General features: G+C 38.4%; 5 protein-coding genes across 11 annotated transcripts in view; 2 read left to right on the top strand and 3 right to left on the bottom strand.

Annotated features, from left to right (window-relative positions):
• The window catches only part of homer2 (homer scaffold protein 2), a 39,252-nt gene extending 35,900 nt beyond the window's left edge, over positions 1–3,352 (bottom strand). Inside the window, exon 1 of one of the 2 annotated variants that reach the window (XM_044106104.1) lies at positions 3,197–3,352. In XM_044106104.1, the coding sequence (XP_043962039.1) occupies positions 3,197–3,207 (11 nt within the window). In that variant the 5' untranslated portion in view covers positions 3,208–3,352. The remainder of the gene's footprint in view (positions 1–3,196) is intronic. The other variant, XM_044106094.1, reaches the window with a different exon arrangement.
• An 826-nt stretch (positions 3,353–4,178) lies between these two features.
• Positions 4,179–10,688, bottom strand: LOC122844179 (BTB/POZ domain-containing protein 1-like). 2 transcript variants are annotated; one of them, XM_044139412.1, is made up of 8 exons: positions 10,103–10,688; positions 8,652–8,808; positions 7,037–7,142; positions 6,748–6,945; positions 6,411–6,540; positions 6,239–6,326; positions 5,052–5,198; positions 4,179–4,978 (listed from the first exon to the last, which is right to left on the bottom strand). In XM_044139412.1, exons 1-8 carry the CDS (start codon positions 10,507–10,509, stop codon positions 4,820–4,822), a joined length of 1,392 nt encoding a protein of 463 aa, XP_043995347.1. In that variant the 5' UTR covers positions 10,510–10,688; the 3' UTR covers positions 4,179–4,819. The 2 variants fall into 2 exon arrangements, with proteins under 2 accessions (XP_043995347.1, XP_043995339.1); XM_044139404.1 differs by having other exon boundaries at positions 6,411–6,603; positions 10,103–10,686.
• Positions 10,689–11,491: 803 nt separating this feature from the next.
• On the top strand, positions 11,492–18,083 carry LOC122821057 (transmembrane 6 superfamily member 1-like). Of its 5 annotated transcripts, none has more exons than XM_044098920.1 (10): positions 11,492–11,765; positions 11,930–11,977; positions 12,114–12,211; positions 12,294–12,397; positions 12,477–12,559; positions 12,669–12,787; positions 13,786–13,890; positions 13,972–14,064; positions 14,141–14,260; positions 16,965–18,083. In XM_044098920.1, the coding sequence occupies exons 2-10, from the start codon at positions 11,938–11,940 to the stop codon at positions 17,154–17,156; spliced, it is 954 nt and encodes a 317-aa protein (XP_043954855.1). In that variant the 5' UTR covers positions 11,492–11,765; positions 11,930–11,937; the 3' UTR covers positions 17,157–18,083. The 5 variants fall into 5 exon arrangements, with proteins under 5 accessions (XP_043954855.1, XP_043954834.1, XP_043954845.1 ...); XM_044098899.1 differs by having other exon boundaries at positions 11,877–11,977; XM_044098910.1 differs by having other exon boundaries at positions 11,882–11,977; positions 16,965–18,082.
• Positions 18,084–18,738: 655 nt separating this feature from the next.
• Positions 18,739–23,628, top strand: zrsr2 (zinc finger (CCCH type), RNA-binding motif and serine/arginine rich 2). Its single transcript, XM_044102299.1, has 11 exons — positions 18,739–19,020; positions 19,312–19,391; positions 19,479–19,557; positions 19,648–19,756; positions 20,116–20,202; positions 20,620–20,658; positions 20,826–20,956; positions 21,095–21,308; positions 21,418–21,473; positions 22,290–22,399; positions 22,495–23,628. The coding sequence occupies exons 1-11, from the start codon at positions 18,977–18,979 to the stop codon at positions 23,355–23,357; spliced, it is 1,812 nt and encodes a 603-aa protein (XP_043958234.1). The 5' UTR covers positions 18,739–18,976; the 3' UTR covers positions 23,358–23,628.
• Positions 23,629–23,671: 43 nt separating this feature from the next.
• Positions 23,672–27,260, bottom strand: ap1s2 (adaptor related protein complex 1 subunit sigma 2). Its single transcript, XM_044102307.1, has 5 exons — positions 27,065–27,260; positions 26,436–26,614; positions 25,866–25,974; positions 25,623–25,760; positions 23,672–25,083 (listed from the first exon to the last, which is right to left on the bottom strand). Exons 1-5 carry the CDS (start codon positions 27,065–27,067, stop codon positions 25,036–25,038), a joined length of 477 nt encoding a protein of 158 aa, XP_043958242.1. The 5' UTR covers positions 27,068–27,260; the 3' UTR covers positions 23,672–25,035.
• Between the last annotated feature and the right edge of the window lie 11 nt (positions 27,261–27,271).

The raw sequence follows: 27,271 nt of genomic DNA, 5'->3' as shown, positions 1-27,271 counted from the left end.
CTTGAACGGTTTATTCGTAGTACTCGAATAAAACTGGAAGTACAAGTAAATGTGTCACTGAAGGACTGCTTCTGATACAGGAAAAAGTCACAGCGGAATGCAGGTCACCAGTCATATTAGAGACAAGCTTTGCTCCTACGAACAAGTTGGCACAGTTTACTAAATGTCTGTTAAAATGTCTGACATGCTTTGACACAAATGTGACTTGGCTATCAGGAAACAGGGTTTGCTCTTGTTAATGTTGTGGGAGTCACAATAATAGGTTAGTTCTTGTGTCGGTTAAGAGTGTGGTGTTCATAGCTGAGAGCGTCCATAAGTGACTGCACAAAAATCCGACAATAATTCGTACCTAAATAATACAATCTTGATCTGTGTTCTGTACAGATTCCTTAATCTGTACAAAATAATAAAACTGAAAAAATATTCAAGTTTGAAAAATCTTCCCGTTTCTTTTTTTTTTTAAGTTCAATTACTTTTTGAATGCATAGAAAACAAATGAATCTGTTAATTTCTCTAAATTTGCATTGTTTTACTTACTTGTTTCTCTATTGTATCATGTCAACTTGCCACAAACAAATGAATCGGGAAATTCAATCTAGTAATTTGCTATTTTTCTGAACTTGAAGTTAAATTAAATTAAACTTGCAGTTTAATTCGTCTACATTATGTTTTTTATTTACCTTGAACAGGAATCCTTTATGACAGCAGTGGTTCTGAGACCATGAACATAAACCTGAATAAATATGACCACAACTTTCTTCTTGTCTTTCCGTTAAAGTGATTTTTTTGTGGGCTATCGCAGCTAAACATAGGCTTTGTGTGTCATTTGCACATAATCTGCTAAAGTGCAGAATGATGAGTCTTGAATTAAAACTTTTTTTAAAACATTTTTAAGAGTGAAAAGATATTCTTGGATATTTTCATCACTCTTCTAATGAATTTATATATTGTTTTAAAAAGGTGATTACAGACTTTGATCATTTCAATTTTGTTTTCAGCTACAAACCAAGTTCTCGTGGATTGTTTGTCTTTCCTATATATTTCTTAAGTCAGATGTCATGGATTTTCATCGGCATCAATATCAAGACCCCTCTGGCAATTTATCGGATGCAATGAAAACATAAACACATCCCTTCCTTCCTTTTTCTTGTGTGATCTGATGTGAATGAAGTCACAAAGCAGCAGTTTCATCTCACATGATCAAAATCCTTCGTGTCGATTCAGAGTCTTGCAGAAGTTATTGATGCTCACCATGAAGCCCTGTCTCTATGGTGTTTAATTAGCCAACTGTCTAAAATCATCAGGAGACAAATTGCATAACCTCCACCAGCTGGACAAAAGGAACACACAAACATGTTTTTTTTTTCCCTGCAGGTTAGTTTTGCTCAGAAGCAGCCAGATATATACACATGCAGAGCTGTGTCTCACACTAGAACATTTTGCATAAATACCATTTTAATGAGTTACAGATATGGAGGATGTGTCAAAGCACACTGCACAGGATACCTAAATACATGTAAGTGTGAGGATAAAGTATGTCAGACAATTAAGACAGACAAGCTGCAACCCGAAGGTAAATCCTAGCATGTGTACTAATGCAGTACAGATTTCAGGAGGCACTTAAAAAAAGGAAACTGTTGTCAGAGTCAGATTGAGCAAAATGGAACAACTTTCAGAGTAAAGTCATAGGACAGGCAAAAATGTGAGATTTAACGTAAAAGCTGAGCAAATATATCAAACTCGTTTATTTCTGTACCTGCAGGGCTGTTGTTCTACTCTTAAAGGCTACTCTACTGTAGACTCTAAAAGGCTTTTATTTTCATATCCTCCTCTTTTCTTTGTTTTTAAACAGACAACGTCCATTACACAACACAAACATTTCTGTCTATCATATAAGACTAAGTAGATTTCTTCCTAATTGCTAATTTTCATCTACAACTCCTGGCAGCTGTACGCTATTGTACCAATTATGCTTGGAAAAAAAACAACAACAAAAGATTCAGTCTATTTGTCTTAACAGTTAACGAATGAGACATGGCAAACACTGAGCAGCTTGTCTGAGCTGAGCTCTGGATGCTGAGTCAGAAGAAAAGCGTCAGAGGGAGACAGAAAAAGACACAAAGTATGAAGACCCATAGGAACCATCAAGCCTGACCCACTTGGTTCGAATTTGTTGACATAATCGTTTTTTTTTATTTTTATCATCCTGTCTTTCTACCCAGGCAGGTTGTGAGAGCAGCCATGAGACCTTGAGGTCTCCTGCAGGTAGAGTTGTTGTTAGAGTTTGTGTAATAAAAACTATTAAATGGTAGATGGGCCAGGAAATGTAAACTGTTTCCCAAAATGAATGACTAAGCTTAGTCAAAAATCTGAATAGAGTTTTCTACAGCCATCGTGAATTGTTAAACTTTAATAGGTCTAAATAAATCTGGTCTGAGACGAAGTTTCAGATTCAAACTTTTTCTTAGTTGCATATTATCTAAAAACTAAAATAAGAAAAAAAGACTATACTCTTTTATGTTAAAATGTGAACTCATGTCCTGGATGTAAAACCACTTTAGAAGAGATTAGGACGCTATCCACAGTCGCAGATACGCATTATCATTATTGCACAGCAAAGTCCTCAGCAGTGCCTAATATAGTCCTGCTTCATTGTGATAAACATCTCACTTCTGCACTGTTGTGTGCCATAAATTGTCAAGAACCAACAGCAGAGTCAGAAATCGCCTTCCCTGCTGTTAGTGCTCTAGTCGAAGGCTCAAACTGTCAACGACAGCTCATTCTGCTGTCATACACCCACCCACACAATAGCAGACACAAACACCACCACACACATTAAAGCACAACACCCTCTCATGGATTTGAAAGCGAATAACTTCGGCAATAAAAAAAATAAATAAATAAATAAAAAAAATCACATGATATAGTTAATATTGTGTTCAAGCTTATCATCTATCCTTTGCTCAATGGAAATGTAGTCCTAATAGATCCTTTAAATATATGGAACTGTATTTCAACACAAAACAAGTGAGAGTAGAGGCTTCTGTGTGTGTCCTACTTTTTTTATTACTCTTTTACATCGTGGGTGTAATAAAAAAAATCCCTGCGTCAAGCTGATTTTACAGAATCTATCTTCTATAAAAGGCTGTCTAAGTGGGCAGTCGGCTGGAGAAGCTCTCAGGTCTCGGTGACTCACCTGACAGCCATCGTGGATCCATCTCCTCATCAAAGCCCACTCACAGCTGTCTAAAAGGGCCCTCTTGTTTTCAGAGCGTGTCTCGCATAATGCATGCACACATTATGCAATACAAGAGCACTTGGGTTTTTGAGATGTTTCAGCAGACGGACCTTCAGCTCACACAAGCAGGAAATCCTTTAGGGCAGGGGTCTCAAACTCCAGTCCTCGAGGGCCGCAGTCCTGCAGTTTTTAGATGTGCCACAGGTACAAAACACTGGAATGAAATGGCTTAATTACCTCCACCTTGTGTAGATCAGTTCTCCAGAGCCTTAATTATTCTATTCAGGTGTGGTGCAGCAGAGGCACATCTAAAAGTTGCAGGACTGCGGCCCTCGAGGACTGGAGTTTGACACCCCTGCTTTAGGGCAATGCTAAAGCACTTTGCAGGATGATGTGGGTAAGCATAACAGAAGCTAAAGTTGTTGTGAAGTAATGTTTTGAACTTTGCTAAAATCTTTATTATAAACAACTTCAAAATAACAAATATAATAATACTCCGCTTAAAAATGGGATAAAAGCTGTTTTTGACAAGGCGGGGTTAAAGCGCGCGACTGCGGATGCCTCATTCTTCCTAGCGACCGTCACAGGTTCGAGTCCCGGAACCTTTGACCTTTACCCCATATCTTTCTCCCTGTCATTCCCCACTAGTCTGTGGAATTACTGTCAAATAAATGGCCTTCGAACAAAAAATCATAAAAAAAAAAGAGTAGCAACATTGGATTTTCACTATGTTGCATCACTTATTTTTTTTTTACTGAATACATTGTTTGAGAAAAAAAAACCTAAACTTAAAGTTATTTCTCAATGTCTAACTTCCACCAATAGTTTTTTCCTTGTCATTTGCAGTTAAATAATTTCAGCGATTTGAAATTTGTTTAGGACACAGCATCACCTAGTGGCAGACAACGACAACAACAACAACAAAAGAATACACAAGAAATATTGACTGAACGAATCAGTCGGTTTGGTCTTAGCGCGTTTTATTGCCCAAAAGCTAAAAATAAACTAATTCCGGTTTAATATACCCATAAATGTATCAGAACATTTGTTTTCTGTTTTACATTTCAGTGGAGTGCTAAGTAAACACTGTGTAATAAGTTACAGAAAGAACTACTAGCAAAATTAAGCACAGGGAGACTTTGTACAACACAGAGAAAAGGTACTTGAAGACACCTGTTTTATAAAGTACAACAGTGCACATTAAAAATATGCATCAGCACAAATAGACATAGCGAGTTGGCCTCATTGAAAGTCGTGTTGCCATCTTTGTTGTTTTAGTTGTGCAACTTCTGCACCACAGGCAGTTTAGTTGAAGAACATCAGTATTTAGACAACTTGCAACAAAATAAAATTTTAGGCCCGAAAAACTTTTTCTTTTCTTTTTTGCAAACAGAGTTGCATGTGTATATATGTACAGAGATTCTCACACATGGCATTCTCACTTACACACACACACACACACACACACACACACAATACTCCAGGCGATCCTGAGGCACTGGATCCATTCACAGAAGTCCAGTCCTTCCAGTGGCCTGAGGTCTCCCTGGTTCTTTGTACCTGCATGGCAGCATGTAAAGTTCATATGTAGTAGATGATCTCCGGTATCTGGCCGTCCTCTACCGATGTGCCATTGTTGTTTCCAGGTGAGCTAAAGAACAGAAATGTAGTTTTGGTCCCAGTTGTAGATTCTTGGGTCACTTTCTTCAACCCTTTAGTGCCGTAATGAGAGTCTGGACCCTGTGAGGTAAAACACGAATCGATTAGTTCAAGTTTTCGCGATGATTTCTTCTGACGAAATGCTCAGGCTAACCTTTAGGGTGGCACACGCAGTGTAGCTGATGTTGGGCAAGATCTCCACAGGCTCTTTAAACATCACTCGGAAGGTGTTTCCTGAGCCGTCGCAGCTGAAACCGGTATCATTCTGGCCCAGTGTGATACGTTTGTCACTCTCTAAGATCTGAAAGCAGGAAATTGTTGATTTGTTATCAGAAGCGTTGTATGTTTTGTCTACATTAAGAAAGAAGAAAGAGGTTATTGATGGTTACTTCCCTACATATGGCCACGGAAGTACTGTTTTTCATGAATAAATGAAATCAGCATTTGAAAAATGTATTTACCATTTTGTTTAATAATAAAATTTGCTTTGCAATCTGTCATTTGGGGACAAAACTGATGTGGTAAAAGGTCCCAGCATAGACTGGACTTCTTTTAAAAGGTCAATCTGTTTGGATTGTGCAGCAGGTTAATGATTGTCTTTTACGAGGAAGTTTAATCAGTTCTCACCTTTGCTGTATTATTTGTTCCTGTTGCCTTTTCTTAAAAGTTAAAAACTGTGAAAACATTATAAAGATTGCTAGTGAAATCCCTATTTTCAAACCACCAGATTTGTATTAAGCAATTAAAAAAAAAAGTTGTCACATGTAGGAGTGGAAATATGGCCAGTTCTTCTGGCTGCCCTCTTCAAAGAGGATTAAAGCTGAAGTCATAAGGAAACTAAATCTATGTCAGAGGTTTGCAAACTTTACAATCCAAAGAGCCATTCTTGCTCTCAGTCCATCTCAATAAAACTTGTTTAGAGCCACAAATACCATATAACCTTCTGAATAAAGACATCTTATAATTTCTGCCGCATTGTCTTAAATTACCAATATCTTATTTACATGTTTTGGGTTGTAAAACAAAGAAAGCATAAAGTTTGTGACAAGAGGATGAATATATTTTCTACCATGGGATGTTTTTCTGGGAAAATCTGTTAAAGACACACAGTTTCCAACCTAATGACAAAAAAAATAAATAAAAAAATAAAAAATATATATGTATATTTAAAAACGTGTTTCTGGTACTTTTAGGGATATTCTGCAGAGGAAATACAATGCAATTATTCCATGAAAAAAAAAACCCTCCTAAAAGCTATATTAAATCTATATTTAAAAATATTAGCTGGTTTAGCGTTTTTACTCATGCTATTCCTGCTGGACCAGAGGTTGAAGACCTTACCTGAATGTTGACGTGATAGTCGGTGGGTCCATGTATTGAGCCATATAAGCCAAAACCCACGATGGATATTCTTCTGTTAACATTAAATCTACAGAGAAACATAAACAGGAGAACAGTTATTAAAACAAACCACGGGTTTCGTGCCGCCGTCGACTAACGAACGTAAGCTGACCTGATTCTGTCGCTGGTGCCGCTGTACCCCCACCGGCTCTCAACCTGCTGGAATCTATTAATGCTATACTCCTCCCCCCTGAGGCAGCAGCGAGGCCTGTCAATGTAGTCGACCCGTGGTTTGGGGTTTACTGTAAAGTGTAAAAACAGATTTACCACCTCCCGATCGAACAATATTCCAGATTGGGCAGGCCCTGTCGCACAAGAAAAAATATCAAACTAGTTTCTGTGGTTGGAGCTGTATGGACACATCAGGAAACATGAAGAACGTGCTGAGTGACAGCTGATCTGCTCAGGACACACTGATAACCAAACGGTCCTTCTGCCAGGACACATACCGGCGGCGAACTCTTCGACGGTCATGAGCGGGAAGCGGATGAGCGGGAGCGCTTTTCCCAGAACCTTCTGCTTGTTCTCCGAGGTCGGGGGAAGCTGCTGTCTGTAACACTCCGCCTCTGCCCAGCGGACCACCGCTTCGAACAGACGGTTCTCCCTGATGCTGAGTGTGTCTCTCTCCAACACTGCACATAGAGTATCTACACACACAAACACACAGAGTAGCTACACTTTTAGATCCTACAGCCAAGTGGCGGAGCAGCACACATGGAGTGAAGAAGATTCGCATACCAAGATCAATATCAGTGAAGCCCTCTGCGTTTATTGCATCTGCAGTGCTTTTGTCGATAGTGTCCAAGCAAAGAGTGGCAAGCTGAGGCTCATCAAATAACCTCGCCTGTGAAATAGAGCAGAATATTCAGATTACAACCATTCATTTTGTTAAATGCTGGCTGCAGCACTTAAATAACTCACATACATTTGAATTTTACCAGTGTGTAAAACGAATACAAAACCAAGCCAGTGATGAAACATGATGAATCAAATTAAACGTTGTAATTTCATTAGAGATGCACCAATCAGGTACTTCATGGCCAGTTTCCAGTCTAAGCTGCCATTTACCCCCCATTCTACAGCGTGTGAGACATGAGAAAAAATGTACTGCAGGTTTTTTGAGATATTATATTACAAACTTACCTCTGTTTCTGTCTCTAACCCTTGTCTAAATTTTATTTTTAAGTATCTTAAGTTTCATAGGGTATTTTTCCTATGCTTTAAGTGAAAAAAAAAATGCCAGTAGAATTTGTACTTTTTTTCAATTAATACTAAGGAATTATTGACTTAAAACAAGGTCCCACTTCTTGTGGAAATCTTATTTGTAACTTAATTTTGTCTTATTTCAACACTACACATATATTTGCACTAGAAACTACACAAAAATACTTACTATATTGACTGAAAATAATTTTTTTTTTCAGCTTTAATGCATTTCATAAGAAAAACGAAACTAATTTTTACTGTCTTACCCACAAATCAAGAGAAAATTTGTTAATTGATGGGTTCGCCTATAGATTAAATTGCTCCATATATTGTGATACTGTGATTTGTAACAATACTGTAGTTTTGTGGGAAACGTATAATTAAGCTTAAAATATAATGAAATTGCAAAGAACATGCACTTTCTTTTGGTCTGACCTACTAATTTAGGCTTTAAGGATACAGCAAACACTTGCATAAACATGTGCCACAAGTTCCTTACTGGAGTTGATATATTTTTTATCTAACAGCAGAAGCACATGTCCCTAGTGTTATCTAATTTTAACTTGAGGCTGAAAAACAAAGCACCTTATTTTTCATGCATTTAATAAACAAGGGGAAAAAAAAGTTGTATTATTTTAACTGCATAACCTGATAATCAGAGCCAATTAAGAGATAATAAGGAAAAATCCTTCAACTGCCATTGGTTCATTTCCAAAAATTACACTCGGAAACCACTACTGGGACTGTGTGATGCTTAGGTTTTGTGAAAGAATCTATGTTTTACGTTGCAGTCCTTCAAGATGTTAAAGAAATATCAAGCAACTCTAGAACAAAACGTTGAAACCTGAAGGAATAAACACAAAAAGAGCAGCTGATGTAATTAAACGCCTACTTGGAAAAACTAGGAGCCACTTAACATACCAAGAAAACATAAATGGAGATTAGACCAAGTGACTTATGTCATAAAAAAACCCCCAAAAAAAACAGACTGTGAGTGCCTCACCAGTTAATAATGACTTTAGAAAGAACATTATCTCATGTTTGAGTAAAGACACTTTGCATCCAAGAGGAGTATTTACATTGATCAGTGTTTTTAGTTCCTCTACTATCGTATTTTGAATACACAGCTGCATTGACTGACGGTAACCTGAGTGAGAAGCATGAAGGCGTTGTCGGCTCTGAGGTGCTTGGTGAGGAACTCCACACACTGGCCCTCCAGAGCTGGGACTGCATATTTCTTCGCTGTGTACAGAGTCGTCATCACAGTCTCTGGACCAATATGGACCTCGTCGGAATACAGAAACCTGTACAGCAAAAATAAGAATAGCAAGAATAAGCATTTTTTCACCAAGCTACCCTAAGCTACCCTATAGTGAAAATCTATATTTTCACGTGTATTTGGTTTAGGGGTGGGCATTTATCTTTCACTGTAATAAATTTCTTGTCATGATAAGAATTTAGATTTTGATTGTAGTTAATGTCTAAAAATACAGTACATGTTGTCTGGATTGTTATTTTTAGAATCTTCTCCACTGTTTGCTTTAATAAGAGCATCAATACATTTTAAGATGTAATTAAACGCAGTTAATGTGTGCTGTTACGTCTTTATGTGACTGGTAACCTAAAGACGCGCATTGTAGATGGTTTTCAAGAGCAGTGTTTGTGTTTGTGGGGCTGTGACTGCTGTGTCATGCAGTCACAGCCAGGAAGTTGTGTGAAAAAGAAGCAGTAAATAGTTTTTATGGTTAAGTTTATCGTTATTACAATTAGGCCTGTCACAATAAACAATAAATCAATTAATCGCATGATAAATTAAAACAAGCTCAATTTCCATTTGCATGATTCATCGTTTTCCTCTTTTCTCTCTTTTTCTACAAGAACTGGTCTTCATTCTGGTGTTTTGATCTCAGCCAGTCATTTTTTTTAAGAAGAATTATGTCTATAATTTATAAATTTAGAAGACTTTATAATTTATTTTATTTTTTGTTTCTGTTGTTTTATTTATTTATTTTGGATATTTAAAATGTCTTCCAGTTCCAGTGTTAAATGTTCATTAGAATTCAAAGTTTATTGATCTTTCAGAATGTGTTTTTCCATTATTATGTCGTTACCTTTATATTACTTGAAAAAGGTCTCAAAACCACAATATCATCGTTTTTGGCAATATCTTCTGGGACAATTTATCGTCCAGCAACATTTGTCATCATGACAGGCCTATTTACAATATTATCACGCAATATTGTGATGAAACTTTAAATCTATATCGTCTACCCTTACATAGTTTTCCCTTTACATTTTGTCACGTAACAAAAACTTCAATATATTTTATTAGGATTTCCTACAATAGATCAAAACAAAGTAGTGCAGAGTTACTGAATGAAAATAATTAGTTATAAACCGTTTTACTGGTTCTCCATTCCGTGAACATGATCCATTTTCTAACACGCTTATCCTCGCAAGGTCTCGAAGGGGCTGGTGTGGAAACAACTTGTGTTCCTTTGTTATTAAAATGACTTTTTCTGTTTTTCTCTGTGCATTCCTTGTGTGTAGCAATCTGAAAGCTGTGTGGGGGGTCTGGGACCACCTGTCCCACCTTACCTGAGCAGGGCCAGGAAAGCTGCAGGCTCCACGTCAGGGAGCTCTATTTCAGCCGAAGTGGTGGCCATCCCCCCGTTAAACATGGCATCAAACACGGCGCTGCCAGCGGCCAGGACGAACTTATGAGCAGGTATCCTCTGGGCCTGTCTGCCTTTACCGACAATGAACCTGACGTCGCTGAGCAGCTCGTTGTTGAAGAGGAAAGCGAACCGCTCCTTCAGGGAGTTCTTCGTCGCCTGCCAGTTGTAGACGGGCTCCCGCTGAAGGCCGAGGCCCGCCGGGGAGGCGGACGGTGCGGGAGCTGAGGCTGGCATGTTGCACAGAGCCGCTGCCGCTCGGCATTGTACCGAGTTGGACGGAGCCTCCGGACCGCTTTGGTTCGACGCCAATCCTTCGCCGCTGGCCATTACGAACCACAGCAGTTTTTCTGCCTCTGATCCTGCAAAGAGCAAAGTGCTAATGATACCGTGTAGCGACCGCAGAGGTGATTAATTTATTTACGTGTTGTCCATCGCGCAGGAGGCCATTGCTCAGGTTCTTCGGTTGCTAAAGAGACGCACTTCCTACAAAACACATTTCCTCGTTTAGCATTGGACGGCGTCTGGCCTCGTTTAAGTTGCATTACTGCCCCCTGGTGGGCTCCTCCGTGTAGTTCCACAACTTTTCTGCACTCGTTCAACAATAAATAAATAAATAAATAAATAAATAAATAAATAAATAAATAAATAAATAAATAAATAAATAAATAAATAAATAAATAAATAAATAAATAAATAAATAAATAAATAAATAAATTTCTGCTCCTCAATTTTAATTTATATTTCGTGCACTTTCCGGTTTTGCTAAATCAGATATTGCATATATACTATTAAATATGTGGATATATGAAATTCATAAATATTTAAATAATTAAAGATTCTTCTAAGATAATGATTTTATCTTAGAAGATAAGGTAAAATCTTCTAAGATTTTATTTTATATGTAATATATATGTTACATATATGTATATATGTATTAAAATAATACATATATACATATATATTACATTAATTTCAATATATGTAATATTGGAATTACATACATTTTTTGCTTTATGCTTTTGTTCATTATAACTGCATTTGAATCATTATAGTATGTAAATGTTTATTGAGCTTTTTTTTATTAGAACCTTGAGATGATGGTTTGTCGGTTTTTATAGTAAACGACTAGTTCTCGGTGTTTCTTATTTTTAAAAAGTATGTTATCTCACAATAATGAAAAAAATAATTGTTTCCTGTCTGATTAGCATGAAACATGGCAGATTGTCCGCCTCAGTGAGCATGAGCAGTTGTGTACGAGAGCGCCCCTGAACGTTGGTAAGAGGTAAAAAAAGAAAAATTTAAAAAACGCATTCGTGATCCAGAAGGACGAGAGGGACGAGACCTAGCCCGCAAGTGAGGGCAGGACTGAAAGTTTGATGACTGCAACAGATCCCTCTTTTCCAAACATGACGCAGACTAATCGGGGACTTTTCTGGAGCTGATTTCTGTTGATTGTATTTTCTCTTCAAGCAAAACCCCAGACGTTCAGCAATGAGCGCTTCTGCGGGGACGGGGGTGTTCATGCTCTCACTGATGTCCATCCCTTTCTGCTATTTATTCAATTCCTTCATTTACTCCAACAGGTGAGTAAATTTTCAACTAACTCGGTTTCGGGATTACAGAACTATAAATGTCTGTGTAGTGTTATTAAAATTGTTTTATTCTAAAGATCAGAATCTTTGCTTAATATTCAGTGCAGAAGCTTTCTTCGCTGGGTGCACAGCAGTCCTCATTCTAACCATTTCAGTTCGTTTCATGCTCAAGAAGAAGGCTCCTGTTGATCCTCTTTTCTATGGTATGATTTCCTTGTCTTAACTCTTAAAACGTTTACTGCTTAATATATCCACTACTTTGTTATTCATGACCACAAAATTGTTATTATTGTTATTTTTGTTTACTAATCAACTAACTAACTAAAGATTTCAATGCAGTGTATGCAGTATTGGCATTCCTGAGCGTGGTGAATCTGATCATTGGGCTGGAGCAAGACAACATCATTGATGGCTTTGTGACATTTTACCTCAAAGAGGTAAAAACTGCTGTGTGTACAGTGTGTGGCTCACAGAAATGTTTCCCCATATAGATTTTACAGATCAATCTCTGTGTTGCAGGCAGAACCACACATTAATACAGCACATGGACATATGATTTCCTATTGGGATGGCTGTGTGCATTATCTTATGTATCTGCTAATGATTGCTGCCATTACTTGGGGGTATGACCTGTCCATCCAAGTGTGTGTCGGTACATGTGGTTCCAGCAGTAATAATAGCAGTGTTATATGGTTTGCGCAGGGACAGTTACCGAGCGATTGGACTGTACTGGGTGGGTTCTTTTCTCATGAGGACCATGGTCTACATTCTTGGGAATGCTGTGGGTAAGAACACCAAAAATAATGGGGGTATCTTTAGATGAGCAACTCTCAATTCTCAAGTGAATCTGTGTTTCTCACAGTGATATATTATCTTGTTATGTATTTTGTCCAGGAAAATATGGGAGCCAAGTCACTCCTCTCTTCGTCCTCCACATGCTTTATATCACAGTGTCTGTTTGGGCTTGCTCCCGGATCTTAAGTCAACCCTCTACGCACGATGCTCAGTTAACGGTAAGTTACCGGATTCCTCTGCACATCCACAATTATTCTACATGGGGTGTTGCTTTTGACTCACTTGAATAGATGACTTGAACCATCTGCTAAAGTCAAATCTCATCATGTACTCTTCATTACATCTGAATGCTCTCTGCATAGGATATAAGACGCAGAAAGCAGACTGATTCACCACACCAATCATCAACATCAGCATTTCACTGTAGTTCCAAGTGAAAAAAACATATTACCAATGTAGAAAATGAATGTTACAGTGCTGCTAAACATTTGAAATAAAGCAATTTAAGCTCCACTGCAGTTTATCCTTTTTGTTACTTTGAGTGTAAAATAGTTTATACCAATGACTTCTGTCTCCACCTGTCTGTGAAGACATAAGGAGTAAATTCTGTAGTTGAAATAATATTGTAGGGTTTTAAGTGTTAGATAGTTTTATTCCTCTTGGTTTCAAAGGCAAAAATCAAAGTGACACCAAACCCTCGCAGAATGTGGATAAACAACAGATTTAAAGGGTTAGTTTGGATTTTTACGAAGTGTGGTTATTACTCAGTTCATCAGTGATTTCTTTTTGCACAATGGAAACAAAACCTACAAGTTTATTGAATTCTTGGCAGAACTATAGAGAAGTCGAATCTGATCTGGAGGGAGAGATGGAAAACACGGGGTAATTAAGATCCAGGGATAAACATTCAGGGTAACAGTGCTAATTATAACTTACAGGTATTTCATTGCCTCAAAATTAATTACATATGGAAAAACTATGATTCTCAAACTCAGCTGTAACAATTTGAACATAAATTTTAAGCAGATTTGTGCACATAATGTGAATCTCTGTCTGAAAAAAGTGGTCAAAATGAGAATATATCACAAATTTCTTTCACATGCTGACTTTATCTTGTCATTTTCTGTCAATGATGATGACAGCAAAGCGCATTAAGCTGTAGATGCTCATGCCAGGAGCACACACAGTTGAAAACTAGTCGAATGTCATTTTTCAGAGCATTCAGGAATCACAGGGGACAAACTTGCTCCACAGACCTCTGGATTTGCTGTTTATCGTCTACCTCTTTCCAGCTTTGGCCTTTTGTGTCTTCAGAGGCTTGGTAAGAAACTGTGAAAGGATCAACAAGTATAAATCCTGGACTGATGAAATGATTCATCAGTGGCCCGTGTTTGTTTTGGAGGTTGTTCTGGACTGCCCCAGTAAATGGTGTGAGGACTACACCCAGCAGTTTGAGCCGTACCTAAAAGATCCCTCCGCCTACCCCAAAGTCCAGGTAACTCAATGACATGAAATATGATAAAAACAACATCCAAACACATCCTGATCTTTAAAGCATTCCCATTTGTCAGATGCTAGTGAGCATGCTGTATTCTGGACCCTACTACATCATCACCCTGTATGGGCTGTTGGTCCCAGGATGTGAATGGGTGCCAGACCTGACTCTTGTCCACTCGGGTGCTCTGGCTCAGGTAGGTAATACTGATCATTTTGTGCACAGCTGAGGGCAGGCAAGTCAAACTTGTTTGCACACACAGAGGATTTCAAAAGTATTATTATTTTTTATTTTCATTTCATGTTTCAAACACAATCAGTTAGGCATTTTGAGGGATTTTATGTGAGAGGCCAACAGAAAGTATTCAAGAGTACTTAAAGACATGCCAGACACTTTAGGGATAACTAGTTATTATCTCCACAAATCTGGTCTTCATGGAAGAGTAGTAAGAAAACAGTCGTGGTTGAAAACACGCTGAAAAGTTGTTAAAGTTGGTCACAGACCTTGCAGGGAACACACCAAACATTTGGGAGAAGTGGGTCAGATGAGAAAAATCTAACTTTTTGGTCCACAACCAAATGCTATGTGTGGTGGATAGCTAATGCTGAAGCAGCATTCACATGGAGAAACATGGCGGTAGCAGTATTATGCTGTGTTGATGCAAAGAAGCTGATCAGTTTTGTCGAGCAGACAAAATCAATGATAAATGACTTAATTTGGTTCACCTCACTTGACCTTCAGTAAAAACACACTAACCTGTCAGAAGAAACAACTTATTTCCTTAATCAGACCCCCTAAAAGTGAATGTATTGCAGAGATTATGCAGAAATAGAGTTGGGTAGCCTCTCACTATATTTACAGGCTTTTTATGGAGGTTGTGTAAAAGATTTAAGTTGAACTAACATGAAGTCTTCAACTGCCACATTTGTGAATGTTTCTGAAAGGGCTTCAACTATTCACCTTTAGTCAGGGATTTTTTTAAATAAAAATTGTATCCGTTTCTGTGTTAACTTTGAGTCTTGATATTGAAAATAGTGAGTTATTATGTCAGTGTAATAGTTTTGGCCTTATCACACAGAGGTGAAAGAGTTCTGTGGGAAAGCAAAGGATTTTGACCAGATGCCAGAAAAAGAGTGACTTCATGGTGACATTTTGGTTGCTCTTTAACTTTTTCTACTTTAACGTTTCTGGACTCATTGACTTGCTCTTTAGTGAATTAACAATAGAGACATCTATTCAGATCTAAAATTGGAACGCTACGAAGATTGGCGGCAGCAGCTAGTGCCCCACTCTCATCTGCCATACAAAGCAGCTATTGTGTTTGAGCTCCAAGCTGCCACGTCACTCATCAGTGGGATTAAGGGCAGAAGGTGACTTCAGACCGAGAGGAATGGTGGTATTGGTGGTATTCACTTAAATGTCAACTGTGCAGCGGGCGCTATAAACAGAAGCGTTGATGGTCCAGAAGGCTGGGTTGCTATGAAACACGTCCATTTTCTGTAGCTTAATTAGAAAGATGACAGGGAGGGTTTAGTTACATTTCAAATTATTTGTGGGTATGTCAACAACTACACATTTAGGTCCAATGGCTTACTAACAGAAAATATTAGCTGTAACTACATCATCTTCTCCTGTTGTGTTAACCTTTCATTTTACATGGAAAATATAAACTATGTTGAAGTTTAATATATGGCAATATTGAAAAGAAAATACTGGACCACAAGCTTCCCATATAATTCTGATTTATGACAATGTCATATTAATTTCATTTTTAATAAATTTTTTATTTGATACAAAATATTTTTAAATCCAGTTTTCAGCCTCACCAAATTACTTGGAAGACATATCTTGTCAGTGATGCATTCAAAGCTTTAGTCTCTTCATCAGATCTAAGTTCAATGTTGCATTTTGTTATGATTGAAAAAAACAAACACACTGATTGAAAGATTAGAAAAATTTGCTTGAGATGCAATACATTGGGTCAAATCTCTCTTGACAGTAAGTAGAACTATTTTATGTCATATGGCGGCTATAAATTCAAAGAATACAGATGGTGTTCCTCAAGGTTTCATTCTCAGCCCACTGTTTTAAAAAAATATCTGTTTTCTTTGGAAGGAGTGTATCCACATCCCACATCTAGACTTTCCAGTTTTTGCTCTTTCTGCCATGAAAAACTCTTTTAAATAAATCAGGTTGTAATGACATTCCCTCTCCTCAAGCGTCTTCAGGTCTTCTAGATTCTGGAATTGCTTAGGTCATCCCAAACAACAACTTGAATTTTCCTCTCACTAAGCCATTCTTCTGTTAATCTGGGTGCGTAATTGGACTGACTATAATGCTTAAAAAGTTCAGTTTCTCTTCCTCCTCAGCTTCTTAACAGACATCTGAAAATTTTGGGTGAAATATATCTGGTATTGGGAGGTTTTCATAACTTTATCCACCTTGAACAAAAGCTCTGATGCTGCCACCTCCAGCTTTAGGTGCACTTTCAACTCAGTCTGTGGACTGAATGGAATTGGGTCAAACACATCTCAGTGTGGTTTGTCAGGTATGGTCTATCAGCGTGCGACCTCTATAGACTCCTCAGGTAATCAAATACCTATTAACCAAAGAGAAGATCTGAGTAATCAGCTCTGGAGTCAACTCTGGGAATATCTGAGATGTGGAGAAACTTCTGCCATCTTTATATCAAGCCTGACATTGTTTTTTTTCTTTCTTTTTTTTTTACTTGTTTTTGAAAAGGCAACAGATTTTATAAATGTCGTTTGCTTTAACTTTGCATTTTACATCCTTAAATGTCTAAAGTTTCATGCAATTTTTAAAAAATCCTAGGAGTATGTCCCTGCTTGTTCCTCACTGTAATTTCTTTCTCATGCGTCCTTTTCTGGTCTATTTTACAGGCCCAGTTCTCTCACATCGGTGCATCCCTTCACACACGGACACCGTTTTCTTACAGAGTACCAGCTGACAGTCAGCCTGTCTTCTTGCTTGTTAATGTCCTGTACGCTCTTGTGCCTCATGCTTTGTGCTACCGCTGCTGCACGCAACCAGCCTTCTTCATCAAGCCAAGGGGAGAGAAAAAAACACAATGACTCTGCACCTCTGAGACAGACGAGGCACACTAGAGAGGGCAAGAATGCTTTAAAAAAGCCAGAATAACTGGCAAAGCCCTGATTTATATTTGCATTTACCCACAGTTTCTGGTTTTGGAGCTGGGGTCCCTCTACCCCCTTCAAAGTGTGTGCTAAACAGGAAACTGGATCAGTGCCATGTCTGATTGTTCATGCTGTAAATTTGAAGTTAGTTAAATAGTTTTTAACTATTTTGTGTAGTTAAAAACATGTTTGTGGTTTTTAAACTATTTGTCCTAATATATTCAGTGTTTTTGTCAACTAAAGTATTTGTTTTATGGGCTTAAGATTTCAATTGGCAAACAAATAATTTGTGTATTTGTGTCTTTCCACTTGAATCCAATTCTCAAAGCAATATAGGTTAATATAAGTCAGAACTACTTGCTGATGCATTCCTTACAAATACCAGATTATCACCTCAATATGGATAAAACACAGATTTATGGACAACTTCCAGGAGGTGATGTTCAAATGCTACTTTATCTATTGATTTCAATTAAAACTTGCTTGTTTACCATTGTTTCATAAAATGGACAGGAACATATATATATTTTTTTTAGCTCTGATGTCTTTGTATGCATAAATTCTGCATGTCCATCCAAAGTCAGTCACTATAATGAATGTATTCCCCAGAGCAATCTTTTAAATTATTGGATTGGTCAAATAACTGTTGTGGACAGGTTTTTGTAAAATAAATATTTGATGAATTGCAGATTTAAAAAAAAAAAAATTGTGTGTGTGTTCATTGTAGGGAATTTCGATGGCAGAATGTATAAACAGTGCAAGATAAGAATATAAATGGGATTTTGTGAGAATAACTACGGAAAACTTTTTTTTTCCAATTAAAAATGCTTAAACATTTCTTTTGTTTATTTATTCTTTGGATGATTAAAAAAAGGAAGTACTTTCCAGAGCCTCTTTCTGTCATTTGCACAAAAGTTTGCCTGCTGTGATTTTTGGAGAGTAGAAAGAGTAAAACATAATTTTTTAGCATGTACTAAGTAAATGAGAGGGAAATACTAATTATAAGACTTCATAAAAATAAGTTGTAATCAAAAAATAGAAAAAAAATCAGCTGATTCAGTTTTGGAGTTATTTGTAGTGGAGGATTAGAGCCACTGCAAAAGAAAGAAACGTATGTTTTTTTGTTTCGTCAGTGGCCATAATACTCTTTTGCAGATGTTTTTATTTTTGAAGGAGTGTAATGATAGAAAATAGATTATGATCCATATTCTAATTCAGAATGTGGCGATAACACTAATAGCTGAAAGTTGTTTGCCAACCAGCATAAAGTAAAAAATAAAAAAATAAAAATAAATAAATAAAAAATAGAAGGATAAATCCATAGAACATGATTTGTTGTATTTAAAAATATCAGAAGAAAGAAGAAAATTATTCAAAAGTGTTTTTTGTTTTATTTCAATTTATAAAACGAGCTTGTTTGTAACAAATTATATGAGGATTTAATTTTATATATTTTTATTTCATTTTAATATCATGTCGTTTATTTGTGGTTTACACTCCAAGCCAGTTGGTGGCGGTAAACCACAAGGTTGTTTACTAACAGCCAACAAACGAGAAAGAAGAAGAAGACTAGTTCGCCTGTAGCTAACAGACATTGAATAATCGCATTTCTCTTCATTATACAATTACGTGCATATTCTGATTATATTAGCAAAGGCCTTGATCAAAACTAGTAGCTTAATCAGGGAGAGTATTAAAATCCGTTCTAAAATAGAGTTGTTTGCTAACGTTAGCTTAGCTAGCCGCGGCTAGCTTCAATGGCAGCCCCCACTACTCCTCTTGTCTCTACTTCTACATTAAGGTTTGAAACTCTCATTATTTTATCTTGTTAAAAAAGTAGTAAATAAAAGCTAAATTGTAAACACAAGTCGACCAATTACTTAAATACAAACTATCACTGCCCTGGACTCGGCAATTTTCAAAAGCACGTTGAAGCATGTCGGTTTTCATCACCCTGTTCTTGCAGTCCATCAACATGGGAATACATCACCTAGTCAGTTGTCTCCAGTAGAGTTACTGTCTCTACGGCTCTTCTATTACAGCTGTGTGTGGTGTGTTTATGTTACTGTTTTGTTGTTTTTTACACTTACAGTCAAAAGCAGCAAAGAGTTGCACAGAGGAAGGAGAGAAGAAGACGGAAACGACAAGCTCTTGCTCAAGCCAGAGAATGTGGTATAAATCCCATTAAGACTTACTGACAACATTCATTTCGTCGTTGCCTTGATGGGACGCTGAGTTTTGTTTGGTGCTTTATTGTAGAATTGAAAAATGACGCTGAAGAAGAGGATGAGGTGAATGAAGGAGTTAGTGAGGAGGACAAGACTGCTGAGGACGAAAGGTAGGTCAACACTTCTGTCTCTGCTGTCCTGCAGCTGCCAAAAACTTCAGTAAATCAGTCCTCAGTTGTATTCTGTATTTTTTTTTTCAGACAGCGACAACATGAAGAGTGGCTGGAAAGAGAGAGGCTGGCTCAGGAGGAATTCAGGCTGAGGACAGAGAGGGAGGAAGCTGCAAGGAAACGAAAAGAGGAGGAGGAGGTAATTTCCTGATGAGGTAGAAAGGAAGAAGCTAAGTTGCCAGTTTGCACAAATTTGTTGCTGTCAGAACAGGCAGACATGAATGAATCCCCGCCCCTTGCCAATATGTTTGAACAATAAACAAATTGGCCTTAGAATAATTTTCCTGTCAGAAAACAGTAATATTTCACATTGCTTTGCACTGTAGTGCTTCATTTTTGTTGTTTGCTATATTATATACAATAAATGGGATTTGTGCAGCTTATTTTGCACCCATCAAACACAAATTCTGTGGATATCGGTGAGCAAACGGGCAAAATGGATAAGCGATCTATGTCATAAATGCAGTTTTCAAATGGTTGCTGTTCTTGAATTCACAGCGAATGATAAAGGAGGAATGGGAGGCCCAGCAGAGGAGAGAACAAGAGGAAAAGGAGCAGAAGCAGCAGGAGAAGCGCGACAGAGAGGTGAAACGGACTCCAGGAGGATAGAAAATAAAAGCAACATATCCTCCGCTGCTAACTTATCAAAAAAAAAAAAAGAAATACAATAAGTTCATCAGATGAACATGTTTATGCTCTGTGAATGATTATTACTTTTCCTTGACTTTGTGGCACAAGCAACCATCATGTTCCTTACCTAAGATACACTCAAAGAGAAAAAAAAGCTTACACCTTCAGCTTGCACATCAAGAATGTATCTTTTACTTTGTTTGGGATTGTATGTAAAATTGATTGATACATCTGTCGGTTTCCTTGATATCTTGGGGGATTTTTGTGCCTGTCAGGCTTTGTGAATGAACTCTTAACCCCCGGTAACAGATATGCTGCAGTATGTTGACGTCTTCACGTTTTTCACAAATCGTGTGTTTAAAACATTTGTAGGAGGCCGTTCAGAAAAGGTTGGATGAAGCCGAGAATCAGGTAAAAACAAAGATATGTGTCGCTTAAAAGAGCAGGGAACCTTTTATATCAGTAGGAGACAGAAAATGTGGTATTTATTGTCAGCTCTTTGTGCTACTGACGACTCAAAGCTGAATTGTGTGTTTTGACTTCTTATGTTAATCATATGTTTGTTGTCTTTTTTTTAGCTGGAAAATGGAGGACCGTGGATGAATCCTGAGGCTCCTGCAATGACGAACTCGGAAAACTTCGGAACGGAGCGCGACGTTGCCAACTGCCCTTTCTTCCTGAAGACAGGAGCATGCCGATTTGGAGACAGGTTCTGTTTGTGTCTTTTTAAAAATTTTATTTTAAGAATATAGCATATGAGTTAAATATAAAATATATTGCAAGTAATACTTTACCTAAAGGGACTATTCTTTGTATTTGGTGGTTTATTTCAATCCAATAAGCGCAGGTGTTCTCGGAAGCACACCTATCCGACTTCCAGCCCGACCCTGCTGGTCCGCGGTATGTTCAAGACGTTTGGAATGGAGGAGTCGCGGCGGGACGATTACGACATGGATGCTTGTTTGGAGCACAGCGAGGAGGAGCTGCTGGAGTCTTTCCTCGAGTTTTACCACGACGTTCTGCCGGAGTTCAAGAGCATCGGCAAAGTGGTTCAGTTCAAGGTGACGGGAAACGAGTGTTCTCTGAAAATTTATTTAATGTATTTAATCTGAAAACCAGATTTTCTCAGATATTTTAGTTTATAATGTACACTGATCATTCTTCTTTTAGGTCTGCTGCAATCATGAACCACACCTGAGAGGGAACGTTTACGTTCAGTTTGACACGTAAGTTTCTCATTTTGTCTTTCTAAGCTGCTTATTACTGCTTTTGGTTGAGATTTAATGTGATATAGTGCACAGAATAAATGATAATTGTGAAGTGGAAGAAAAATTATACCTGGTTTCTAAATCTAAAAAGTATGGTGCTTTTATTTATATTCAACTCGCTGAGTCAATGCTTTGTTGAGCTGCATCCCAAAAGCCTTTGAGATATGGCTGTCAGTTTGCTACTTACTAGATGTTTGTTTTTCCATCCTTCTTTTATGTCAGTCTTGATGCAGAATATTTAACAGCAATTTTAAAATCTTGCTACTCATTCTCATATGGATCGTGTCAAGATCTGGGTTGTGATCCTTCCGTTCTCACACATGAACATGCTTTGATCTAAACTTTATTACCTAACTCTCCAGTCGTATCCCAGACCCGTCTTTGTTTCTTGGTCTTTTATGAGAATGTCTCTTCACAGATTTTCTCTTAACCAACATCTCGGGAGCTCACAGAACATTTATACCGAGATTAAACGACACACAACTTGACCCTGTTTGCTCGTTGGGTGTGAAGGCAGTTGACTTTAATAGGTTTTATTTGGGGGTATCGAAGTAAAATGGGCTGGATACAAATGCACACCACATTTCTTTTATATTTTGTAAGAAGAAAAGTTTATTATTAGATTATTTTGCTTCAACTTCACCATTAAGATATTTGTGCTTATGTATGCCATAAAACATGTTAAATTTGCAGCTGTGAAGACAGTTCGTTAAAAAGCTCAAGTGTGGTATGAAGCCGTTACATGTTGTCTTGTTGTCTTGGCTTCGTGTCCAGAGAGGAGATGTGCAAAGAGGCCTTTATGAAGTTCAACGGGAGGTGGTATGCAGGCCGGCAGCTTCAGTGTGAGATGTGTCCTGTTACACGGTGGAAGAACGCCATATGTGGTGCGTTAGCTTTCACATGTCACCTTAAGGGCCGAGAAGCAACATTCGTTTCAGTGTGTTCACTATTTGATGTTTTTTTTTTTTTCCCTCTTTAGGACTGTTTGACAGACAGAAGTGCCCTAAAGGCAAACACTGTAACTTTCTGCATGTATTTCGAAATCCGGGCAACGAATTCTGGGAGGCCGACAGGGACATCCAGGTGTCCCCCAATCGCAGCATCAGGGGGAGCCGCAGGGACGAGTGGCATTCGGAGCGCTACGGGCAGCGACCGCGGAGGCAACGCCGCAGCAGCCGGAGCCCGGCAAGATCAGAGCGATCCCACAGACGGTGGGAGGACGACTGGGAGAGGAGCAGGAGCAGAGAGAGGAGGACGTCCCACCAGCGCAGAGAAGACAGGTGGTCTTCTAGGTCGCGACACAGTGACAGGAGGACGGACCGGCGCCGGAGCAGGAGTAGGGACAGATCAAGGAGCAGAAGCAGAGAGAGAGAGCAGCTTAGAGATAAAGAAGGGGAGAATAAATACAGAGACAGAGGTGATGATGGGGAGCCTCAAAGAGAAACGAGGGAGAGATCAAGAAGCACAAGTAGAGAAAGAAAGAGACACAAAGAAAACAGAGAAAGAAGCCCAAAGATATCAGAGAAAAGTCTTTCTGATGATACAAAGCCCCACCGCCATCAGAAGCGCTCCAAAAAAAGCAAGAAGAGCAAAAAGAAACACAAAAAGAAAAGGCTGTCATCTGAAAAGACACATTCCTCCACGGAGTCAGGAAGTGAGAAAGACTTGGAGGAAGAGACCCGTGGTAATCCTTCAACACAAAGTCCGAGTGGAGGCCTTAAACACGAAGAAGAGGGAACTCAGGAAAATTGTGCCGGTCAGAATGATTTGGATTCAGAGGTGAAAACCGAGGACTCTGCTGAAATCAAGACGGAACCGACAACAAACGGGGACATATCTTAATTTCTTCGTCTTCAAAATCAGTCATTCACAGCTAGCCTCATCAGAATAAGTAGTGTAAACAAGACTGTAAACATTATAAGGATGCTTCATAGATTTTTAGTAATATCTTTCTGGTGAAAGCTTTTTACAGACTCTGTGTTCAGATGATGTTATGAAATGGCCCAATAGATTTCATAACATAATTCAGACAGCTTTTTAGTGCGGCTTAGCTCATAGATACGTGAATAACTCAGATACGTTTTCAAATAAATGCTCAGTATTGGGATTTGAAGCACTTCCTGGCTCTTCGGTACAAACAAAAACATCAGAATGGGTCGTCCTTGAATACATTTATTGTCTCAGATTTAAGAAAAACTGTTGGCAGTGTTAAATATAAAACAAGTCATTTAGCTCAAATCAAAGATGGTTTTGTTCAATAATGGGGTTGAGATTGCAGAAAAGAAACGCGTGTCGCCTAAGATTAGCATCCATCTTGTCCTTCTGCATTTTAACACCTGTTTGGACGTCTTTGTATCTCATATGCTCATAATTGCTATTCCACAAAGTTTACATAGTTGTGAGATAGGAATATAAAATACAGTCATCTGTAATCAAATAGTGCCCACATACTTTGTTAGAAGTCCCTTTTTCTGGCATTCTTTTTCAGACACCATTACGAAGGTTAAACACAGTGTTCTTTGGTCACAGGTGAGTCTAAGAATGAAACTAAACCTTTTATCAGTGGTTATGATTTCCTTTCTTTTTTTTTCTAAAGTCACTATCCTGTCCTGAAGACTTGGAGAAGCGACCCAGTGAAGATTGATCACAAAAATGTAACATTTCACTTGAACCCTCTCAGAGAGGAGATATGATCCATACTCATGACGAAAACAACAATACAGAGAACAGAAAGCTTAGCGAAATCAAAGACCACAAAGTTCAACATGTGTAAACAGTTCATATCTGCGAAAAGCCCAAATGAACACAGAAAACAATACTGATGCTGTGATCTACCCAGGTACAAAGGGTACTGTAATACTGACCCAAGTTGGTGCCTCATACTACAGGAATACTTTACAATAGACAGTTTGCATTTTATCTAAAAACAAAATGGCACAAAATGGGAACTTCTCATGTTCTTTGAGACAAACATTTAAATCCAACAAATACATTTTGCAATAAGATTTATTACCAAGACTGCACAGTGGTCAAATAATTTTAACTCCCCCGCCCCCAAGGTTGTTGAATTGAATTACTTTGCTTTAGTGAAAACTGAAAGGACCAGGACTTTGTAATGGAGCTGAGGATTCAGAAAATACCTAAAGAACAGCTTTACGCTGCGTTAACCTTCCTGGTGTTTGTAATGTGCAAGAGGCACCAGCAGCACCTAAAAGTCTTAATTACTAATTCTGCAAACAGTGATCAACGGCTGATCTAAACATGCTGGAGTTGTGACACTAGTGCTACATTTCTCTCTGTTGCGTTAAGAGGTTGGGAGAAATACTATGGAATACTTTACAGGAAGTTGGACAGCGGAGACACACAAACACTACATTTGGCACCACACCGAATGATCGTTACAGTACAGAGCAGTACAACGATATACATACAACACCGACACTGTGGACAGGAAAGGACACAAAGACGTGGATGTGAACAGATCTGCATCTGTGAGACGTAGCGAGAGGCGGCGGGTGATCTATGTCAGACCGATTTCTTCTAAGACGCTCCGCGGTGCCTCGGCTTCCTGCAGGGGAGAAACAAAAACATATCTCCTGCATTTCTACTGCGAGTGTAATTAATAGCAATAACCATGCAGGCCTTCAAAGTGAGCCACGACAACAATGGCACCGCATGCTTGGCTAAAAATAAAATCACTGAGATGGGAATCTGCCGGCTTGAAGTGGCTATAGCTGGACACCGGCGCAAACAGGCGGAGTGTTGAAGAGGTTTAATTCAAGCCCTGCAAGCTTAGAATAAACAGATGGCAGCAGGTGCTGATGGCTGCACATTGGAAAATGCAATGCGTCAACATGCCACAGCGACCCGTCTGTTTGGTTCACTGCCCAGGGACTTTTAATAGAAACACCAAGAATTTCTACGAGGTGATGACTACAGGTTTCTTCTCCATGGAAAGAATTTCTAGTTACAAACTTTAATGATGGGGATTTTCTTAAAGCAAGCAAACCTTTTATTATTGGAAATCAATTTTGCAATTCTAATTTGCTAAGTCGTCTTTTCCTTTGAATGTTCACATTACTGGACCCGTTCCGATACCGATCGTACCTCCTGCAGCAGGTCGGCCTGCTCGATGGCCTTCAGGACGTTCTTCTTGGAGGTTTCCTGAGCTTCTCCGCCCAGCAGGAACTCATCCAGAATGAAGTAGGCCTTCTCAAAGTTGAAGATGATATCCAGCTCACACACCTGTGTGGGAACGGATTGGCAGAGATAAATAATAATAAGAAAGATACAAAGGAGACTTTGTTTCTTACAGTAGCAGGTTTTCATCATGGTGTTTGTGTGACTCACACTGCCAAAATATTTGTCCAGTAGCTCCACATATCTGTGAATGATTTCCAGAGTGATCAGCTCATTGTCCTGATCCTCAACAGCACAGCAAAAGTACAAACTGGCATATCTAGAAAAACAAACAAACAAAAAAAACAAAACAATGAAGGCAGGAAATGCAACAGTGACATTTGGAAAAGATTTAGTTAGCCTCTTATTGTTTTCTCCACAGCTTAAAAGATTGTGTAAATGTTAGTAGAGTATGTTTTGCTCAATCATCAAGAACTGATTTACAATATTTAAAAGTGTTGTATATGCAAAATGTAAAAACAGAACATATTGAAACACAATAAACTAGATTGAAATTGTAAAAGCATATCAGTATTAGGTAGTCCCTGTATAAAATGACAATAGAACTTTACTGTTTAGTGAAAGTGTTTTGTTTACCTTTCATACTGCATTAGAAGAAATTGGTTTTAAGGTTTATAGCTATAAAGATATTACTTTTGATACCAAGGGCTGTAAACAGTTCGCAACAAGTTGGGACCTGTTATATAAAACGATTTATTTTTTATTTTTTACATCATCTACCTTTTGTACACAATCTTGAGGTCTCTCCATTCCAGGAAGCTGCACATCTTAGGCTTCCTGGCTAATATGGTCTGGACCAGATCCCTGGATATCTTCTTCCTCTCCTTGTCAGACAGAGGGACATACCATTTCTGAAGCCGCAGCTTCCCCTGCCGGCTGAACAGCAGCATGAACTGCATCTGAGGGGGAAAGATCCAAGGGTGAGACAAACATGAATCATAATGGGCGAGAGGCATTGAGGCAAATGAAACCGAACGGTGGATTGGGTTTTTATTTATTTATTTATTAGGTTTAAACCCCCAAACCACAACAAAATTTAGCATAAAATGAACGAAGACATTTATGTGACAGAAAAACCTCAGTTATCGCAATAAGTTGGAATGCGCTAGTTGGAGGAAATGAATGAGACAATAACAATACGACACTAATATTTTATCAAATTTGGATCCCATCTTGTACATCGTTCGCATTGGGGGCTTTTGCATTACGTTTTATTGGCTCGCATCAGCTATTGTCACTTAATTGCCTGATTTTAAAATCAACACCACGTTACGTGACATTTGCGCCCCCCTCCTGCGACGTTTATCTACTTACAGCACAAACAAGACGGCAAAGACAAAATTCGTTACCATTGGAATTGATCTTCCAGTTAGAGACTTGACCGGCTGCAGCTTCAGAAAATTAAAACTGAACACATAATCAAAACAAGACCAGAGAGGTACTATAGCTTAGCTTCCCGTCCAGCCTGATGCTAAACTGCCTAGCGGATACTGTTGACACACCAGCTACGCTGTGATTGGCTGGAAAAGTCACGGCTCTACAATTTGATTGGTTCT

This window comes from Gambusia affinis, linkage group LG02, assembly GCF_019740435.1.
Source record: "Gambusia affinis linkage group LG02, SWU_Gaff_1.0, whole genome shotgun sequence".
NCBI lineage: Eukaryota > Metazoa > Chordata > Actinopteri > Cyprinodontiformes > Poeciliidae > Gambusia > Gambusia affinis.
This window is presented reverse-complemented; position numbering and strand designations above follow the sequence as displayed.

Coding starts and splice junctions, on each gene's coding strand:
- LOC122844179 (XM_044139404.1), bottom strand. CDS start 10,509: ATGGCCAGCGGCGAAGGATTGGCGTCGAACCAAAGCGGTCCGGAGGCT. Junction 6,604..6,747: donor CGTCGAAGAGTTCGCCGCCG/GTATGTGTCCTG, acceptor CTTGTGCGACAG/GGCCTGCCCAATCTGGAATA. Junction 6,327..6,410: donor GGCACCAGCGACAGAATCAG/GTCAGCTTACGT, acceptor GTTTCTCTGTAG/ATTTAATGTTAACAGAAGAA.
- LOC122821057 (XM_044098899.1), top strand. CDS start 11,674: ATGAGCGCTTCTGCGGGGACGGGGGTGTTCATGCTCTCACTGATGTCC. Junction 11,766..11,876: donor TCCTTCATTTACTCCAACAG/GTGAGTAAATTT, acceptor CTTAATATTCAG/TGCAGAAGCTTTCTTCGCTG. Junction 12,560..12,668: donor CATTCTTGGGAATGCTGTGG/GTAAGAACACCA, acceptor TATTTTGTCCAG/GAAAATATGGGAGCCAAGTC.
- zrsr2 (XM_044102299.1), top strand. CDS start 18,977: ATGGCAGCCCCCACTACTCCTCTTGTCTCTACTTCTACATTAAG. Junction 19,392..19,478: donor TGCTCAAGCCAGAGAATGTG/GTATAAATCCCA, acceptor GCTTTATTGTAG/AATTGAAAAATGACGCTGAA. Junction 22,400..22,494: donor GTGGAAGAACGCCATATGTG/GTGCGTTAGCTT, acceptor TTCCCTCTTTAG/GACTGTTTGACAGACAGAAG.
- ap1s2 (XM_044102307.1), bottom strand. Junction 25,761..25,865: donor TGGACAAATATTTTGGCAGT/GTGAGTCACACA, acceptor GTTCCCACACAG/GTGTGTGAGCTGGATATCAT. Junction 25,084..25,622: donor AGGCCGACCTGCTGCAGGAG/GTACGATCGGTA, acceptor TCTCCCCTGCAG/GAAGCCGAGGCACCGCGGAG.